Source organism: Vulpes vulpes, chromosome 12 (genome assembly GCF_048418805.1).
Source record: "Vulpes vulpes isolate BD-2025 chromosome 12, VulVul3, whole genome shotgun sequence".
In the NCBI taxonomy this organism is placed as follows: Eukaryota; Metazoa; Chordata; class Mammalia; order Carnivora; family Canidae; genus Vulpes; species Vulpes vulpes.
In genome coordinates, this window is record NC_132791.1 from 84,004,106 (window position 1) to 84,025,556 (window position 21,451).

Here is a 21,451-nt window from a genome sequence, read left to right on the forward strand (position 1 = left end):
TTCCCTCAATAATTCTTCGGGGATGCAAACTCAAGTTTAGCAAACAATGACACTTAAAAAATGAAATAATGTTTACATTCTAGGAAATGATTAAGCAAAATAAGCCATACCCAAAAAATCTTTTAATATGATCTTATTGATTTCCTCAAAACTGAGTGATGAGACTACAGAATTTGAATCGGAAGGTCAATCCTAGATTCAATCAGTATCCTACTGCAGCCAGATAATGGTCAATGAAGAGGAACCAACACAAGAAGATAGGAATGTGAGCTTTCAGTTTTGCAGAAACACAAGTTCTAGTTGGTAACCAACTTACTAGGCATTCAACCTTTGGTGAGTCCTGCTTTGAATACTAATCAAATGGAAATGACCTTAACACTCATGTAATTCCCTTAACTTTCTTAACCAGGAAATTAACATTCCTCCAACAGACTTGTGGAAGGTTAGAACTGGCCATAGACAGCACGCAGTCCAACCCTCATTTTAGAGAACTAATGGCTTTGATGCCTGGCAGCATTTTTTATTAGAATGATCAAAGACATCAGTTATTGGTTACTTCTCTGGATAAGGACCAATGCCTGTGCGCTGACCGTGTGGAATATCGTACATACAACACAAATGCCTGCAACAAGTGAAGGCATTATACTTCCTCTCATTTTTTTTTTAAGAAATAAGATAGCAAGAGTTATTTGCATAAATTAGTATCACAGATTTGGGTGCTTTCTGTAAATTCTGAACCTAGGAATTACTAGTGTTTGGGTGGTTCCTGGAGGATAAAATTGAACGTGTCTAGAAACATGTAGCACAACAAAGGTTTGCCACGCTTGCTTTCCTCCTCTGCATTTATTGGGGCTACAGAGACTAAAACAGCTATTTCCCTCTCAAATAATCAGAAAAAAAATACAATACAACAGCAATTTCTTAAATACATAACAAAACTTTCTGGATCTTGAATCAACATGAGATGTAACAGCCTACAGATATCATTTGACAGCTTTATAAAATGTCATTCATCTAAGGCATTAAGAAATTGTCTTCAGAGTGACACATATATACACGGTTCTATATACATAAAGGCATCCATTCATGAACAGAAAGTCAAGCACTGTGTAGAGAAGGGTTAAATAACACATATTTAGATTCTGAATAGTTTTTAAGAGACAATTTGGGGTTCCAAGAAACAGTGATTTACATTCACATAAACATGTAGATTTTCAAATCTAGATAGGTAAAGTTTTCATGATGAAGGATACATGAAAATCCACACTGTGAATTCTTTGTTTTTCAAAGGCTTCTTTATCAAAATTGAGATTTCAAGTCCAGAGCAAACACCCATTGCGTGAACAAAGAGAATGCACACGATTCTACGATCTGCTTCCACAGGGCTTTCCCCTTCGTCTCCCTACCCCATAACAAGAAAAAAAATTCCCAGGAGGGTCAGCAGCTAGCTGTTGTGCCCTTATATCTGCTAGTGTTTCTGGATGAGGGGTGGGAAACGGGGCTGGGGTGGGGTATTACATCCAGATTACAATCTAGTGAAGGAGTCTCGATTTCTATTTCAAATAGACTATATGCTCCAAGAACAAAGATTTTTGCCATGACATCCAAACATCATCACGTAGAACCATATTTCTTCCTAGGACAGAAAAAGGATCACTAGGAGAAGACAGGGCTGACATACAGAGGAAGGAGACAGGTTGAACTCTCTCCCTGGCCAATTATCTCAAAAGAAAACATCAATCTCTATTACCCAAGTTGTCGGCTATCTCCTTTGTAAACAAAGTTTCTACCTCAGCTTACATCTTGTCCTTTGATGGACCAGAGACATATAGGTTAGACCCACTAACCTGTTCCTGTTGATGCTGACAATCTTACACAGGCCAATTCATGTGCTACAGAAGGAAGAAGTTACGATTTTCCAGGCACTTTTCAACATTTAAAAACTTAAATCCAGTTGTTTAAAGTCTGCTTCACAATCAACACCCTATTCCCTATCCTCTACAAATAAGTAGCTGATTCTGTTACAGTACCTTTATGAGAAGACAAGTTCCTTCAGTTTTGCCAAGGAAACAGTATGGATGTCTTTCTCTACCTTTAACTCTAAATTTAGGACCTCCGCCTCTGATAACACAGGATTTTAGGTTATTCGAAATCAGCCCCTGTTCAAAGATTCTTTGCGGAATCAAGGTCAGAGAGTTCACTCTTGCCAGAGTACATTGCCACAACAGACATTCTTAATAGAAAAATTCAATTTCAGCTGAATCCCTGCGATCCCCTGAGCAGTTATAAATGCCCTTTGCTATACTGAGGCAGTGTTAAGACAAAGCAACTTATTCAAACTTATGTACAACTTATATTTATACTAATATGAAATACATCGATAGAAGAGGGTATTCTTGTTCTGAAGTGTTTAGAGTTTCAAAGGAAAATAAAGACACTTAAGATTGAGAAATTTCCGAAACATGATTAAAAATGTTTTTGGTTGGTTGCCATTCAAAAGTTTTCCCAGAGTTCTCATCTAAGTTCTATACAAATGGTAAATAAAAATGTACACGACCAAGAGATGTACTATACATATATCAGATATCATTATGTACGTGTGAACCAAAGTTCCTTAAGTATACACATCCCCACTTAGGATACATTCCATTACATCGGCAAAGCGTCATTCTTTATTAATAGATCCAGGATAGCAGCAATTTCATAACCTAGTTACCCAGTTACCTCGGGAAAAGACGATGGGTTCGGACAGTCCCTGATGCAGTGTTGCTAGTTTCAAGGAGAGCGCCCTATGAGCATTCTACATGGTCTCCTGAAGCACCAGGCTACGTTGCTAATGGCAATTATGTAATCCTGTCATTGGAGAAAAAGTTATTGTCTTTTCAAAACCCGTTTATTCAAAATCTGACCAATGGATATGGGAAACATAAGTCGCAATAAGGCAATACCAACCCAAAGCATCTATGATAAAGCATTTACATTTTATCTCTTACATTTTTTGTTGTGTTATCAGTGCTTTGTACACACAGGAAGTATTTGGATTGCCCTGACCAATGCTGAAAGAGCAATACAAACCTTTGCTGAAAGAGCAATACAAACCTTTGCTGAAAAGAGAGCTGCTCTGAGTTATGTCTCAAAATATATAAATAACTTGATTATCAGTGTTTTTACAGACAGAGATGGCATGACATTGTACTAGGTATTGTTTTCAAAGAGTTATGTTTATGAGTGTAGACCTTTGGGTAAGTTATGAACTTGCAACCAAAATTCACATATATAATATGCAAAAAAACCTTTAGGTTGATTTATAATAAACCATATTAGTCCCAGAAGGAAACACAGAATGGCTTTGAGGAAACATTTATTTTGTGTGTACCACTGGATATACTCAAGCATGCCCAATGGATGGAAATTCTAGGTAGGCAGCAAGTTACACAGATTCATGTACACATGGACTCTGATACTCACTCGTGGTGTGTACTTTTAGGTCCAATTCTCAATGTGCTGGGTGCATGAACACAGAGCTCAGGAAAGGGCTCTGGTACCTATGATGAAGGTTTTTAACCTCTGCCACTCGACCCGTATTTCACATAAAATAATCCTGTAGACCACAGCTACTGGCTGTGGGAATAGAGTTTATCACGTTATCAAAGTTGCTCTTGCCTAAGGAGAGCCACTCAATCAGGCCACATTGTTTTACAGGCTGCAACCCTTTCACACTGGGAAGGGATAACTTCCTGTGCACAGCAGTTTCTCCTGCTTGAAGCTGAGATCATACATGGAGAAACCTATTGTGTTCCTGCCAAGTCACCGTAGGAATGCCGGGAACAGCACACCCAGTAGCCTGCAGAGGCAGCACCGACATATCCACTTCCTAAGATCCGCAGCCTGCTTCGTGGCAATTAGGACAATTTCCCCTTAAAGGGTATTATCCTTTCCCTCCTACAGGGGTGGGGTGGGTTTCTCCCCTGTGGTGGTCAAATCAACACAGACCAGACTCTGGCTGCTCAGTTACAATGCGTGTTGCCAACTATGACAATACATTAATTCTACTGAACGTTCACTCAGGCTCCCCGGATGCGGCTGGAAGTTGGAACAGTCTACTGGGATCCTCTGGAGGATAAAATGATGATGGGTTAGTCCCTTCACAGCAACCTCAAAGCTTCCCGACATGCTCCGTGGACACAGCCTAGACGGCAGAACTCAGTTGTCTTTACACAGGAACACACCCACCAGGCCGTGGCCTTTTCTGATGCCAAAGGCAGGCAGGCAGGCAGGTGAGTTCAAAGTCTGGACACAGAGGCACTTTCAAAGTTTGGCAAGGAGGAGGCAAGTTCACTAAGTGGGGGCTTGATCACTGTGCTTCTCTTTATAACCCTAGATGTCTGTGGCACATGGACATGAGTGGAGTCCTTTAGGTTGTAGATGGATCGTGCGTCTTCTTCTTGCCCCGACAGGACTTGCAGACACAACAGATTATACACGGGGAAGCCAGGAGCAGCAAGGGTGAAGTCACCAAGGCAATGATGCCCAATCCCACCAGAATCCCCACCACCTGGAAATTTAGAAGAAAAACCTACTTGAGCAGTTAAATCTTCCTATATGGATACTATACCACCTGCTGCAGATTGAATGCTTTATCCGCCCCCCCCCCCCCCCGCACAACACACAAAGATTCATATATTGAAATCCTAATGTCCAGTACAATGATACTTGGAAAGAAGGCCTGTGGGAGGTAATGAAGACATGAAGGTGCAGCCCTTATGATGGGATTAGTGCTTTCCCTTTTAAAAATAGACCTCAGAGAGCTTGCTTCCTGTCCCCGAGTCCAGTACCATGTGAGGACACAGTGAGAAGGCAGCCATCTACAGACCAGGAAAACGGTCCTTGCCACAACCCAAACCACACTGACACCTTCTAGTCTCCAGAACCAGGGGAAATATGTTTCTAATTTTCAAGCCACTCGGTTTATGGTAATTTATTCTAGTACCCTGAGCGAAGACACCACCGCAGGCACATAAAACAGTTCCAATTATAGGAACTTTTGGCCAATGCCCAGCAATGATCTGAACTGGATTTAAACCCAGGAGACAGTGAGGACTAGATTGGAGGTGAGAGGAACAAACTGGACGCTAATTTGAGCTCTGGCACTAGCTCCGTGTAATCCCGAATTGTTGCTGTTGGCTCTCTCTCTACCCGGTCTCCTTGACAGTCTCGTAGGGATGCTAATAACGATTACTAGGCTATTAACACTGACGCCCTTAAAAGGAACGTAGTCTTTAATAAATATGAAACACTATTAAAAATAAACCAGGACTCCCTTTGAACCTGCCACAGAAACATACAATGGCATGTACAGAGGGATCTAAGCCCCAGCAGGGGCTCATAGGATTTTAGAGCACTGCCTTTTATAGGAAATACGACTTATGGGGCTTTAGGAAAGTGATTCTACTGTGTTTTTCAAGAGGAAAGAATATCTGCCTTCATTCTGCAGGTCACTGTTAATTACTTGGCTGCTCTGGCGCCCTGCCCCTCTACTTATCCCCAGGGGTATCATCCTCATGAACTAACTTTAGGCAGTTGCTTCATTACTATTCCCTGGCCCTGCCCCCAGAACTCCCCAGAGGCTCCTAGGCTGGGATGTGTAAGTAGAGAACAGGGTGGGGAGAAGGAACAGGTGGGCCTTGTGAGCCATCCCAAGTCAGTGTATCTCACACTCCCTTCAAGGGCAGGGTACCTGTGTTCGGTTCCACATCACTGAGGCTCTCGAGTGGCCCAGCTTATTCCTACATGGCCCTTTGTCATAATGTCTGAGGAAAATGTCATTCTGAAAAACAAAGAGAGGGGTTTCGGTGAGAACGCTGTTTTGAAGTGAGAAATAAATGCTAACCACATTGGATCACCTTGATGGAAGCAGAAGCTCTTTCTGGGAATACAAATTTCAAGGCCACGATCTTAGAATGTACCTCAGTACATTTACAAATCACTGAGTGAAAACAGATCATAACCATCAAGACTCCTGACTGAGTCTAGAAAGGATGAGTGTCCTGAGCACTCATCTTTGAAAGGCGGCTCTAGCCCAGGTGCACCATGGAACGAAGACTAGGAGTGACACAGCCAGCAGGCTGCTGCAAGAAACATGTGAGAAAAAACACTAGCAGCTGAGCTGGGAAACACAGATGTGGGGAGACATGGGATCCTAAGAAGGTAATGAACGATGGGAGGAGAAGGAGAAGTAATCGCAGATGAGGGGAAAACCACTGGGCAGAGGCAGGAACCTGGATGAGAGAAATGACAACTGAGAGATGAACTTTGCTGGGAAAATGATGGCCACACGTTCAACACGATGAACTTGAGACACACTTGAGACATCCAAGCAGTACTGATTACAAAAGGCAGCTGATTACACAGGTGAGAATTTGGGGGAAAAGACGTGGGAATCATGTACATAGGGTGGAGAAAAACCGCAGGAGATGACATCACCCAGCGAGAGAGAACAGACTGGCAAAGGGGACGGTGAACATAAAACACGTAAGAATGGGTGAAGGAGGAGGAGCCTGGGGAAGCTCAGTAGGGTAAAGCATCCAACTCCTGATTTGACTCAGGTCATGATCTCAAGGGTCATGAGATAGAGCGCCACACTCTGCACAGAGCCTGCTTAAGATTCTCTCCCTCTCCCCCTGCCCCTCCCCCTTTTTGCTCTCTTACTCTAAAAAGCAGTAAATAAAGATAAAGGATGGGTCGAAGAGGCACCTGGGAAGGAAACTGAGAGGTAGCCTGGAAGGTAGAAGGGAAACCAGAAGAGATGTCATCACTGAAACAGAGCCGGTCAAGATGTCAAAAGCAGCAGAGAATCTAGGTAAGAGGAGGACAAATATCCATTGGATTTTACTCAAAAGACGTCACTCAAAGCCTTGGAGAAACACAGTCAAGATTGTGATGATGTGGCAAGCTGAGTGTATTTAAATACTGGAGGTAAGAAAGTGTCAACAAGAGGTGATGATGCTGTTTTGAGGCTTGGCTTCTAAGAGGAGAGAGAGAGAGAATGCGATAAGGGAGAAATGTAGGCTTGAGAATAGTGTGACTCATTTCTAAATGGGATACAACTGAATACACGGAGACGTTAGTGCAACATGAAATCCCAGGAGAGAGGAGAGACAATGGAAGGGTACAAGTCTATGAGGTCCCCAAAGCAGAAGATTAAGAACATTTCATCCTCTGAAACACCAAGAATGAGGACCCAACCCAACACCTCAGCAAAACTCAAAAATCACTTAGGTTTGGTGGCCTGTCTCAGGCTTGGCTCTTGGACAAGCATCCTGCTCCCAGACCCATGCTCTGAAACCTTCCTATAAACAAAGATCAACACCGCCAGCTGACACAGAGCACTTGTCAAGAGAAAAACGTCATTACCAACAAGCCAGTACCCCTGGCTAAAACCAAGAAGATGAGATCTCAAAACACAATGACCAGAAAAAGATGCTCCAATATTTGAAGTCTGTGTATCCAGCCTTCTAACATCTGTACCATTTCAACTCGAGCCCCAGAACAGTCCAAGAAACAGAACAATGTGTTCTTTGCAACACCATACCCCAAACATATTTCAGCCAAAGGATGGAGAGATTTGGGCACACATCTTTATTCCCTTACATCCTTGCCTCTTAAAAAGAACCTCATGGGCTCAGCCTCCTTGTGCGTATGAACCCAATTAATATTCTGGTTAAACCTGAAGGCAAACAGAAAAGAATCTTTTCCTTTGTAAAACATGAGGGGTATGCAATCAGTAAAACCACACCCAGGGTATCACACGTTTGGAATCATGATTGGTCTAATATCACACAGAATTGTAATTCAAGAGGTTATGAGAAACACGATTTAAAAAAAAATCAAAAACCTTTCTTTCGACCTGAGCTGCTGAGCTTTTGAAATGTCTAAAATGTCAGTTTTCTTTCCCCCAATTTATACCTCTGCTTGAAACACTGAGATCAGGCTGATTAAAATTCTTACTCACAGATGTCATCTGAAACAACTTACCTCATTTTCAGCTACAAATCACGCAGGTGGTGGCAGCACACGCCCCGTATTAACTGCACATGGACTCACCGAGTGTGTGATACTAAAACACCACAACTGCTTATCAAGTTGCAATGAACTAGGCGATTGAAATGACAAGTTGAGTGGGGTGCCGGGTGGCACAGTCGGTGGGGCATTTGACTCTTGATTTCAGCTCAGGTTGTGAGCTCAGTGCCATGAGATCTGAGCCCTGCACTGAGCTCTCAGCTCTGTGTGGAGTCTCCTTGAGATTCTCTCTCTCTCCTCTCTTACTTTCCCTACCTGTGCACAGGAGCGCATATGTGCATGCACTCTCTCTCTCTCTAATAAATAAATCTTTTAAAAGGAAATGAGAGAAAATGAGAAAAGAATGTCCACCTCACCATGATGGAGGGCTCACCCTTGATGTGGACATATTTCAATAGTCCAGATTGCCACAACAGGGAGTTATCTATTCCTCTCTGTGACAGCACACGTGTGTTAGAATAAACATGAGCATTGGAGTTAAGACCTGCTGATCAGTCCTTCACACTATTTTTTACCTCTGAGGTCACCATGAGCCTTGGCACGGGACTGAATGAACTGCACCTGAACTGGGCAAGACGTGCTTCATGAATGGTGAGGGGAAAGGTTCACTGGGACAGATCCCTCTGTCTGGGAAGGGAGCCACTGTCGTGCCAACAAATGAGGCGTGGTTATTTAAGACATCCTACTGATTTGAGTGGCTTTTTTCTTTAAGTTCAAAAACAAGAGGACAACCAAATTATGATAGGTAGGATAACGGCTCCTGTTAGGCCTGTGGCCTAACCCCTAGAATTGGAGAACATGTTGCCTTCCATGGCAAAAGGGACTTTAGGAGTGTCACTAAAGAAAGACCTTGAGGTGGGCGAGGAGGGCCTATATCACCCAGACCATAGCAATCTAATCACTGTATCACCCAGACATGGTCAACCTAATCACTGTATCATCCAGATGTGGCCAATCTAATCATAGGGTCCTTAAGCACTGAGAAGCTTTCCCAGCTGTGGTCAGAGGGAGCTGTGACAATGGAAGAATGGGTTGGAGAGATGTGATGTGCTGGCTCTGAAGATAGAGAAAGGGGCCCCAAGCCAACAAAAGCAGGCAGCTTCTGGAAGCTGGAAAAAGCAAAGAATTGGATTCTCCCCTAGAATCCAGAAGAGAATGCAGCCCTGAGGACACCTTAATTTTAATCTAGTGACACTCACGTCAGATTTCCAGAGTACGGAACTAAAGACAATAAATTTGTGGTACTTTGTCACAGCAGCAATATAAAATGAATATGCTGATAGTTCCTTATGTAATATAATAAAAGGAGACAGTGTCCCCAAAGCAGAAAATGTCCCTAAAACAAGAGCTTGCCTTTAAAGCTGTGCTGACACAGCTAAGGTACTCAAAGAGACATTTTATAGACATTGAAACCAGGCTCAGAAAGTGTCACTAAGAAAAATAAACTTCTTTTGCAGGACAAACATAGGCTCCTCACTATTTTAAAAGGAAAGCCTGTAGGATCCCGGTGGTGGCACAGATACAGTGTAGAGAAAGACCACATGAGAAGACACTTCCGGGTGGAACTTACATCCAGGTTCTGGAGACAGTACCAGCAAAACGTGTGCTTGCAGTTCTTGCACATCATCTGAGCACAGCCTTCGTTGCGTTCGATATAAACCCGACAAACTGGGCATTGCTTAATGGGCGCTTCTGCGTCTGTCCCAAAGAGGGCCCTAGAAAGAGAAAGGATGAGAAATCATAGGGTGGGGATCCAGAACGCTGCCAGGGTTTTATTTAAAAGGTAGAACCACAAGAATGTACACACTAACCAGAGGTGGGGAAGAATGGGTTGAGTGTAATTAATTAGTCACCAACTGAATTCCTAGGGCCCCTGATGGGTAGGTAGTGAACTCTTATCTGAGCTTAATTTACTTCCACAGAAGAGGGTGTGGGTAAAAAGAGGAGGGACACAGATTATTAGTCCTTCAGATAACTCACAACAAAAAAGAACTCTAATTTATTTCTCTTTGGCTTGGAGCAAATTATTTAATTGGATGTGCCATACCTGACTTAATTCATCGTTTTGCCAAATTATTATTTCATTCTCTGAGCATACGCTGTCTAAATCAAAAACACAAGAAGTCTGCTGCACAGTAGAAAAACTAGCTCAGGATCTGACATGGCATAGATAAATCTTTCCAGTGATCTGTTCAGATAAACAAATGGAAGTGGTCGAGGGAGGCAATAATAAATACTCAAAAAGAAATGCCCAGCATCATTAAAGAGATCTTCTCCGAAGGGCTCACAGCCTTAAGCGGCATAGAAAATAAGGAGAACACGCTGAAGGAGAAAGGTTAGGGGAACCAGAGCACAGCTTGCCATTTAGCTACTGTTCATCAAAATCAGCACCCAGTGACATCAAGTCCATAAAGTGTGGTCAGATCCAAGATCAGATCAGGTATTCACAATAACATTACAGCAGTGAGACAGTTATTATTTTCCTTCTCTCCCCTCCACTTTTTTTTTTCCCATATAGAGAAACAGACTCATAGAGGCTGAGTGATACCCATGAGGTCCCACAGATAGCAAGTGACAATGTCAGAACCCAACTCCTCTCTCCTCTGGGATCTTTACATCGTCCTATGATACCTGCAGACCCTCCTGCCATGGCAGTGAAAGTGCAGAGGGTACTGGCTAAGAAGGGATGTGCCTGCCCTGTGCATTACATCTAGTTTTCTCTTGGTTTGCTTGATCTAAGATTCGAGCACAGTATCATAGCCAGGTAGTGTTACTATTCCTGAAGAATGGTCCTACATACTCTGTGGCTGTGGGGTGAGTAAGCCAACTGGACTAGAACACTGGCATCTCTGTTCTTGCCAATGCATAACAGCCAGAGCCTCAAGCAAAGCAAGGGATCAAGCACAAAGGTCTCTGACTCTGGGCCCTTCTACTGCTGGAAAAACCCTCTGAACTGAAAGGTACAGATTTAATTGCTTCTCATTGTAACTGAATCTGAACCTTGGCACCATCTTTGCAGAGCACAAAGTATTGAGAGATGTAGCCTTTTTCCTCTAGGACCTATGAATTTAGCACTGCACTGCCCTGAAGAGCTGCTGTTTCTATTGCAGTGCTCTGACATGACTGGCACACCTCAAAGCTTGCATGCAGCATAGTCAGGTAACAAAATTATTTCTGCATCACTCTGCAAGCAAGAAGAATGAGGTAAATCAATAGCAGGTGGTCATGACTCCTATGCCAATAACTGGACAAAGCCATGGCTTCCTACTGAAAACCTGTGGACCATGTGCCTCTCCACCTGAAGAGAAATCCAAATCTATGCAGTTATTTCATCATATCTGGGAGACTCTCCAGGGGTAAATAACTAAAATCCCCTTAGAAATGCTTTCCTCATTATTCTTTGTTAACAACCCACCAATTCTGAGACGCTTCTCAGGGAAGTTCCACAGGGAAATAACCAATCTCTACATTCAATCACAAGATCACTCCTCCAAGCAACATATTTGGGGTTTCTGAGAAAACCAGTGAATAATCCCAAAGACCATTTCCTTTCTTACCCGTGCTCTGTTGGCAGGACAATAGGCTGACTATCTCTACAGGAAACTTCTGCATGCCAAGCATCCTTGCAACATGAGCAGAACTTCAGGTGACAAGAAGGACACTCCACCTGCACAGGCTGTCCGGGGTCACTTGATGCAACAGGGCACACCGTCTGACAGTCTGCGACAGGACACCATGTTCTGTAGGGGTCCAAGTGAACTTCTAAAGTATAAAAAAGAAAATGCGATGGTCTATGTATCTTTCATACAGGCCTGAGGCTCTTTCCCCTTCATTTTTCTCTTTGACAGGCTGGTATTTATGGAAGATCAGTCAAGGGCACTGATTACTTTTTTTTTTTTTTTTTTTTTTTAGGGCAGTGACTTCAACTACTGCCTTCATATGGACCCAAACCTACAAGGTCACTGAGCCCTGCCACGTTACTCAAAATAGCTACTAATAAAATAGGCCACCACTGCCCTTATGAACAGATAGATAGTGTTCTCACTAACCAAAATTTGCAATTCTTTTGGAATACTTCTCACCTTTTAGCACTCCAAGTATGCAAAATCTCAAGTCCCTGCTATAATTATTTTGGGCATTATCTTGGAGGAAATTTGGACCTGAAGGGTCTACCAAAGCCAAAGGAAAAAGAAAGTCACAGTGGATTTTATCCTTCTAGGCCCCAAGAAATAGTGAGGTTTCTTCTATTTTTTAAGAGGGAACAGAAAGAACAAGGAAGAAATAAAACGGTTTAGGGACCAAACAGTATCTGGCATGGCTGAGCCAAGAGATCAGATTGGCTGTCGATTTGATCTTCGGTTGTCCGACCATTGGCTAGTTAGAGACATTTATAAAAGGTTCACATGCTCTAAAAACAAAAGGTATGGACTTTCACACCCCATAAAGTGAAAGTCAGTTATAGACTACACCAGCTACGTTCATGTGGCCTGGAGGAAAGAATATGGGGTTGGGGGTAACCCGACTATCATTCTATTCAAATGTTTACAAATCTTGTCCAGTTCCTCACTTTCTATTCAATAACAAATCTCATGTTCTTGTCTTATGATGTGACCTTTAAAGGAACATATCATGTGAAAACGGTCTTATTTGAGGAGTAGACTAGCCCTTTTTTCTCTGAACCGAAGTATTTTGCAAATTTTAAACTGATGAGATTCCAGTTTTAAATCTCCTAAGGCTTATGATTCTTGGAAATTTCCATGCAGGAGGCAAACAGCCCCAAAGAGTGGTGCAAAAAGGAAATGAAGGCATTAAGTATGAGCTTAGTTTTAAAGGTAATAATTTTACAAATTCAGTACCAGGGGAAATAAATCCAAAATGTTCCAGCAAACACTGCCTCCATTAATCTCTCATCTAGAAAAGGCCAACAATCAGATCTATGATTATAGGTTTTCATTCAAAGAGAGCATCCTTATGTATATTTTCTTATCTAATAATTCTGGGAAATACAGGTTGGAGAATGATGGACCAAATAAAATCAGAAAAGGGAAGCCTATTATTCTTAGGTGTTCAGACCCCAAGAGACCCTTGAAAAAAAATCCCTAAAAGTTTGGGACAGGCTGGTTAGAAAGTCAAAGGGACAGTGACACACCATAGGCTCCAAGGTCCTGAACTTCTATTTCCACACCATTTATATATTTTTTCTTTTTTAAAAATTCTTCTAACTGCTTCAAACACTAAGTCCAAAGAAATGAAGGCTGGTATATAAATTAGAGCTAACAGGGCAGCCTGGGTGGCTGAGCGGTTTAGCGCCGCCTTCAGCCCAGAGCGGGATCCTGAAGACCTGGAATCGAGTCCCACGTCTTGCTCACTGCGTGGAGCCTGCTTCTCCCTCTGCCTGTGTCTCTGCTTCTCTCTATTATTAATTTATAATAAATAAATAGGTAAATAAATAAATAAATCTTCAAAAAAAAATAAATTAGAGCTAACGATTCCCACATCACATGTCTACTTAACCACCCATTCTAAATCACAGTTTAAAAGAGTGGCAATACAGAAGAGAAAGGAAAGGAAGGACACATATTATAGTTAAAATGTATAGCATCCCTGCAGATTACCTTAAAAAGATAAGACATACTTGTCTTAATTTTGGTGTCACAGAATCATCATCTTGTTTATTGCTGTGCTCTATTCACTTCATGGAGATGGCCTTTCTCTCTTTAGATTATAAGCAAGGGCTACTTACTTTGTTTAGATGCTCCATGACAGAGTGATGGGATGCTACCTGTTAATTTAAAGCCCAGTCATTGTTGGTTTTTCCAAAAGCTAGATATACTCCTCGGCCAACAACTGACTTACAATACATATACTACTCATACCATCTTGAATTGCCTTGCACTGGAATTTATTTTCCTTTCTCTTTCAGTACTCTCATCAACAGATGTACATAGCAAACTAAAATCATCCAATACCAGCCCTTGTATCAAAAATATGCTATGATCTTTATTAGACTCTAAATCTCCACCCACCTCAATTAGGGCTCTCCATATTTGGAAAGACATCAACTTGGCAAAACATGGAACTTTACATATAACACTTTCAAAATTAAACATCCTTTATGAAGCATCATTTAGAGGGCTGACAATGAAAAAATTTCTAACATTAAAATTAATAATTACCCTTGCTAGAACCCTACTTACTGTCTCCCTATACCTAGCATTCATTTCACCTTCCTGTTTCATGTCAGTCCTTGGATGAGTGACCCACATTGATTCTCATTCCTATCCCCTCATATCTTCCTTAAGTCTCTTAAATAAAGTTTTTATTCCCACTTCATTAATAGACTGTTCTCTGAAAATTAAAACTGCCATCCCTCTACTCATATCTAGCAAATGTTTCTCATTCCATCTTATATCTGATACTCTTATAAAGCTCTTCCATAAGATACTAGTCTATTTTCTTCCCACAACCTTCCATCTCCATTAGCATCAATACTGCTTCCTTTGGGCAGCCTGGGTGGCTCAGCAGTTTAGCGCCACCTTCAGCCCAGGGCCTAATCCTGGAGACCGGGGATCGAGTCCCACGTCAGGCTCCTGCATGGAGCTTGCTTTCTCCCTCTGCCTGTGTCTCTGTGCCTCTCTCTCTCTCTGTCTCTCATGAATAAATAAATAAAATCTTAAAAAAAATACTGCTTCCTTTGGTCCCATCTATGGATGGTATCTAAGACTCAGTCCTAGATTTCTCCTGTATTTTACTTATTTACAGAACCCATGCTATGACTAAGTCTCAATCTTGCTTTAATTTGGACCATTCCAGACTTCTTCTTTAGACCTGATCTCTTAGGATGATATGTCTAAAAACTTAGGCAAATGTCTGTTATTCATTGTTCATCCAACAAATGATCGATTTCAGGGACTTTTTAGAGACCTTGGGCTTACAGAGATGACAACAGAGGTTTGCTTCTCAGAAATCTCAGTGTGAAAAGGACAAGAGATTCTTACAATGAACAAAATGCAAAAAAAAACCCAAAAAGCAAAACAAAACAAAACAAAAAAACAAGCAATGTAATAACTGCTAGAACACCCTACAAGATGAAATAAATGAAATTATGAATATCTGTGAGCAGCCCTTAGGGGTGAAGGTAAGGAATGTTTAATATCCCCAAAGTTTTTTTTTAATACAGAAATATTTTAATGCTTTTCTTATACAAGTATCCATAATGAAGTTTCCCCTTTTAATCAGCTCTAAAATCAGGAAGTAAAACTGGTCCTTCCTAATCAGGGTACAAAGCAGATGGCACATGCAGAGATAAAACACAAAGAGATTAAGTTAGAAAGAACCAAAGTACCACATAAACAGAGATTAAAAAACAAAAAACAATCCTTGGAATAGCAAGGGAAATTAGAGTCTCCTTCCAGATACTGGAATAAAGATTCTGTACTTAAGAAAACCCTGAGAAGGGAACACCGGCAGTCACCTCCTACAGTGGGGTCTTGCCAGCAGACAACAACTACTGCATCTTGTCCCAACTCAGCATTCAGTGACAATACATGAACCGGCTGCTTGAGAAATCAGCCAGGGTGAAAATAGTTATACCCCAGCAATTGGCAAACACTATAAATCAGAACCTCCCCATGCCCCCCTAAGTCTGTATGCATCACTGAACAGTGTCCAAATTGAGAGCAAGTACTTAAATATATAAACCCTACTTCAACACAGTCAAGGTGGGGGGCACAGAGTGGGCAATTGAAGAACAGAACTTAGCACAAGAAGAAATGGAGACTACAATAGTGACCATTCTTTTATTTTTTTTAAGATTTTATTTATTTGGGATCCCTGGGTGGCACAGCGGTTTGGCGCCTGCCTTTGGCCCAGGGCGCGGTCCTGGAGACCCGGGATCGAATCCCATGTCGGGCCCCCGGTGCATGGAGCCTGCTTCTCCCTCTGCCTGTGTCTCTGCCTCTCTCTCTCTCTCTCTCTGTGTGACTATCATAAATAAATAAAAATTTAAAAAAAAAGATTTTATTTATTTTATTCATTCTTTTAGCCATATTTGCTGGCCAGTCTATTCTACTTTCTGGACATCCTGCGTACAGACCGGTATTATACCTGAAGTAACCTCTCATGTCTCCCATGGGTACATATCTTGCTTTTTGTACATCTGTCTGGGATCTTCAAGTCCAATAAGAGCCACCCTAGAGGATAGGCAGGCTGTTTCTTCCACTTGGAACCATAGCATGTCACAAGTAAGTATTTCTGGAGCTCCCTATCAGACCTCTAAGCACTCCTTACAGCACCAATCAGATAGGATGCACTCAGTACATTCCTGTCCACCTGTCCAAAACAGAGAACAGGTATCTACTAATTTAAACCAATTACTTCTCTTAAACAGAGAATTCAGTCACCTTTTTATTTATTTATTTTTACATTTTAATTTAAATTCCAGTTAGTTAACATACAGTATAATATTAGTTTAAGGTGTAGAATTCAGGGGATCCCTGGGTGGCTCAGCGGTTTCGTGTCTGCCTTCAGCCCAGGGCGTGATCCTGGAGTCCCGGGATTGAGTCCCACATTGGGCTCCCTGCATGGAGCCTTCTTCTCCCTCTTCCTGTGTCTCTGCCTCTCTCTCTCTGTGTCTCTCATGAATAAATGAATAAATAAATAAATCTTAAAAAAAAAAAGTGTAGAATTCAATGATTCATCACTTACATATGACACCCAGTGGTCATCCTCCTAACAAGTGCCCTCCCTAATCCCCATCACCTATTAAACCCATCTCCTCATCCTCCTCCCCTCCAATAACCTCAGTTTGTTCCATATAGTTAAAAGACTGTTTCCTGGTTTGCCTCCCCACCCCCATGTACATCTGTTTAGTTTCTTATATTTCACATAGTAGTAAAATCACATGGTATTTTTTTATGATTTATTTCATTTAGCATAATACTCTCTAGCTCCATCCATGTAGTTGCAAATGGCAAGACTTCATTCTTTTTTTGGCTGAGTAATATTCCATTGTGTGCGTGTGTGTGTGTGTGTGTGTGTGTGTGTGTGTGTGTGTGTGCATGCTATGTCCTCTTTATCCATTCATCTATCGGTGGACATTTGGGCTTTTTCCATAATTTGGCTATTGTTGATAATGCTGCTATAAACATCAGGGTCCACGTGTCCCTTTGAGTCAGTATTTTTGTATCCTTTGGGTATGTATACCTCATAGTGCAATTGCTGTATCATCAAACCCCCTTTTAAAGAATTTAAATCAAGAGAAAGCACCGCTAGCTCGAATCTAACATGATTAAAGCTTAGAGAAATGCCCATCAATACACGAAGCACCCACAGTAGCAATACAGTATCATGTGTTTATGTAATGTTTGATTTTGGGCACAGGTATTCTTTACACAAGTACTTGAGCTTGTCCTACAGCTTTTAAATGTTGTTCTGGTTATGTAAAAGATACTTGCCAAAGGAGTCATGCCATTGTCTTCTAGATAAACTATTACGAGGAGAGTAAAGAACTATTCTGGGGCAAAAAGACAAATCTAGCCAAATTCCTGACAGTCCTCTCAACTTTATATTTCTGTGTTAACATGAGGAGCTGAGTAAGTTAACAAGGAGTTAACAGAACATTCAAAAGAGCAGTGACTCAATGTCTCTTACTGGAGATGGAGGTAAGACTAAAGAGATTTATCCCTTGCCATCAAACAGCATGCACACACCTTCTATAGAAATTCAGGAAGGACATTTTTGAATGAGGAGAAATGGTATACTGGTGCCTCTGGGCCAGAACGTACAAAGAACACTTGAATGATTTGTTTTTTTCCTCTGCCTTCTTTATTTTTGATTTATGACAGAGACCTCTCCACTCAAATGCACACTTTCTGCTTCTTCAACTGGGTAACTATTAATTCGGTTAGAATTACTAGAGATAAGCCTCTGGGATGTTACATTTGTGTGAGAACCAGATGACACTAAGCAAACAAACATTAGTTCTGCTTCTGAGAGTTATTTATAGCTGTCCATTTTTTAAAAACACATTTAAGTCGATAGGTTAGAACCATGAATAAGCAGTCAATCTACACGTGGTTTTGATCTGAAAGATTTCCAACTGATATCCAAACAATGGGAACGAAGAGATTTATACAAGTAATAAGGCAGTGAAATTTTACAAGGAGCAAAGTGAGCAAAGGGAAGAGTCATAGGATATAATGTGGGCCTGATCACAGATGACAATGATAAGGCCTAAGCATGGGGAATGCTACGGGGGGGGGGGGGGGGGTAGTATTAACACAAACATGGTATGGGACACCTGGGGACTCAGTGGTTGAGTGTCTGCCTTTGGCTCAGGGTGTGATCCCAGAGTCCAGGGATCGAGTCCCGTGTGGGGCTCCCCACAGGGAACCTGCTTCTCCCTCTGCCTAGGTCTCTGCTTCTCTCTGTGCATCTCTCACGGATAAATAAATAAAATCTTAAAAAAAAAAAAAACCACACAAACACAGTGTACACATAAGCTGTCTGTCCATTTTCTGTTCAGTTTCTTCGCTACGCAGCCTGGCATTGAGATTTTGACTCTGATGGCCAGCTGGACTGCTCTTTCCACAATGGCTTTGTGGTTCTTAGAGGAGACATTTTGAGCAATCTCTGCACAGTAAGATTCGTTGCACATCAGGAGCACTCCAAGCTCCTTGGTGTTATGGACTAGAAACTTCTGGAAGCCACTGGGCAGCATGTGCTTTGTTTTCTTGTTGCTCCCATGACAATGTTGGGTATCAAGATCTGGCCATTGAATCTTCTGTGTACCCTATTGTCAATGCCTCTGGGTTTCCACCAGTTATATTTAATTTTGACATACTGGTCTGACTGGCACCAGATGAACTTCTTGGTCCTCTTTTTAGTAATCCTGGGCTTCACCAGGTCTGAGGGTGGCCATGATGCCAAACAGGAGATGGCTGCTACCTCCATGGGCACCGAGGGAGACAGGAGAGTGCCCTCTTGATCAGGGGAGAGCCATGATAGGATTACTGTTCTTAGAAGATTACTCTGGCTACTGTGGGGAGAGTGGATGGTGGTGGAATGAAGTGGCAACAGAGAGATTAGGAGGCGATTGTAGTGATTTAATCCAAAGTGATACACTGGATTATATGTTAGAAGTACTGACAATTTGGGAGCATACTTTGAAGGTGAAACTGTCAAGATTTCCTAGTAAAGATGCAGTCATTCCAAGTCAACTACCACTGACTTAGAAAGCCTCCTGGAATGTACTATTTGTTGAATAAATGAATGAAACAACATAAGAAATGGTATCTGTAATCAATTCCCTATGGTGATAAAAGGTAATGGTGGCATACACAGCAAGGTATTTCCCGAGAACAGAAACAACTCAGAGAGACTTTTGTATATGGCATCTTGGAATCTCTTAAGAAGAGCATTCCCCAAAAGAACAGGGACCCACACATACAAGTCTGGCCAGATTACACTGAAGAGCACAACATCTGCCCTTCTGATCGCTCTTCAGCCCAGTTCCTAGAAGAGCAGCTACAAGTCAATGTCCATAGAAGCTAAAACAAGGCATTTTATTTTTTAAGAACTAGTAGAGTTTCAATATGCCATTAAGAGCATAATTTTTCTGTCTATCTGTCAGATAACAGAGTCAACCACGAATGGAATCTACAGGTCAGATTAGCAGAAAAGGAATAATGCTGAAGGGGCATCAGATATTGGTCCTAAACACATGCCAAAGAGGGATGAAGTGATGGACACCAGGTGGAAGCCAAATCACTGTCCATAAACAAGAGCTGCCTCTCCTCACTCTTACCTCCACCCCAAAGAGCTGAGGTGACAGTGGGATGGTTGTAGGGGAACAATGTTAATGCAAAATTTTTAAAACACTTATTACAATTACCGTGAATTCAATTCTAAGTCCTGGCTCTTGGCCTAGGAAACAAGAGTTATTAGGTATGTAGATAAAATGCACAATCATTTTATCTTAAACCTAAGAAGTTTAAGATTCAGTTTCTTCCCGCTTCAAATTTCTATTCCAAAGCAGGAGGAAAATGATCTCGTGCATATTCAACTAATTTCTTCTGCATCAGCAGTGATGATGAAAGCTCTGAAATGGGGTAAGTTAGGGAATCTAGAAAAAGAGAAGCCAGGAGGCCTATGTAAAGCATTCCCAGTGGTGCCTCCAGCACTTTAACATGAACATGATTTTGCAGTGATTAAATATAACATACTTGTATCAGAGACGGACAAATTCAGAAACTCCAACCAGAACTTACTTATGAAAATTAAAACTGGTTACTGAAGTAAAGCTTCACAACTATTTGATCTTAGGACTGCTTGTTCATATTAATTGTGCAAGGCAGGAAATGCTATTTCAAGCTATTTCTACTTCTGTATTCTAACAATTATTGAGAAATAGAAACACTAGGAGAAAATACAATTGCCATAAGACCTAAGGACCATGTCTGACCCAGTGATCGTTTTCAGTTTTTCAAAACTGAACTCAAGACCCCTGGATTCCCCTACCTGAAACTCCCAACATTATATATGTAGAGTTTGCTTTTTATTCTGCTGTAAATTCTCTTAACTAACATGAGTGCATTTTCTGCCATCCTCTGCCATCGTGAAGTCATGCCAAAAAAGATCTCCCATGATTTCTTATTGTGGGAAACAGGATATGGCCAAGCTAATTATCAGCTGAAATAAACCAAACTCTTTTAGCTTTTATAACCCACTGCATTTTTAATTATGCCAAAGTTAATTTGCTTTCTGATATCTCAAAGAACAAAGGTCTTCTGTAGATAGTTAAAATGCAATTAAACTAAACTGATCAGAATTAACATCTGCCATAGTAAATAAACTCAAATAGATGTGGCCGTGAGCAGGGGGGTTGCTGTCAAGACTGCCAAGGAGAAGCACTGAATTTCAAACCTGGAAACAACTTCAGAGTTTATCTAGTCTAACACTGTTATGTTACAACCCGCAGATGTTCGGAGTTTGCAGAACTCATGGTTAGTGAGTATATGCTGGGACTGGGCCTTTTTCCTAGAATACCATTCTCTATGTAAAAACATAGTCATGTTTTTTTTTTTAAAGATTTTATTTATTTATTCATGAGTGACACAGACAGAGAGGCAGGCTCCCCAAAGGGAACCCAATGTGGGACTCGATCCCAGGACCCCGGCATCACGACCTGAGGCAAAGGCAGATGCTCAACCACTGAGCTTCCCAGGCATCCCAATAATCATGTTATTAAATAGATTTCCATTTCCACTATCAGCACAGGAACCTTTCTCTTTAAAGTGTCCACTTTGAATTCTCCATATCAGCACGTCTCAATCTCCTGGGAGGCGGTCAGAGAAGGTGGATTTATGCATCA

General features: G+C 41.6%; 1 protein-coding gene across 6 annotated transcripts in view; it reads right to left on the reverse strand.

Annotated features, from left to right (window-relative positions):
• Positions 1 to 814: 814 nt before the first annotated feature.
• RNF144B (ring finger protein 144B) overlaps positions 815 to 21,451 on the reverse strand; it is a 179,579-nt gene continuing 158,942 nt past the window's right edge. For all 6 annotated transcript variants that reach the window (XM_072729050.1, XM_025999316.2, XM_072729052.1 and 3 more), the window contains 4 exons: positions 11,637 to 11,841; positions 9,650 to 9,794; positions 5,738 to 5,827; positions 815 to 4,555 (listed from right to left, as the gene is read on the reverse strand). In XM_072729050.1, coding sequence (XP_072585151.1) covers positions 4,415 to 4,555; positions 5,738 to 5,827; positions 9,650 to 9,794; positions 11,637 to 11,841 — 581 coding nt within the window. In that variant the 3' untranslated portion in view covers positions 815 to 4,414. The remainder of the gene's footprint in view (positions 4,556 to 5,737; positions 5,828 to 9,649; positions 9,795 to 11,636; positions 11,842 to 21,451) is intronic.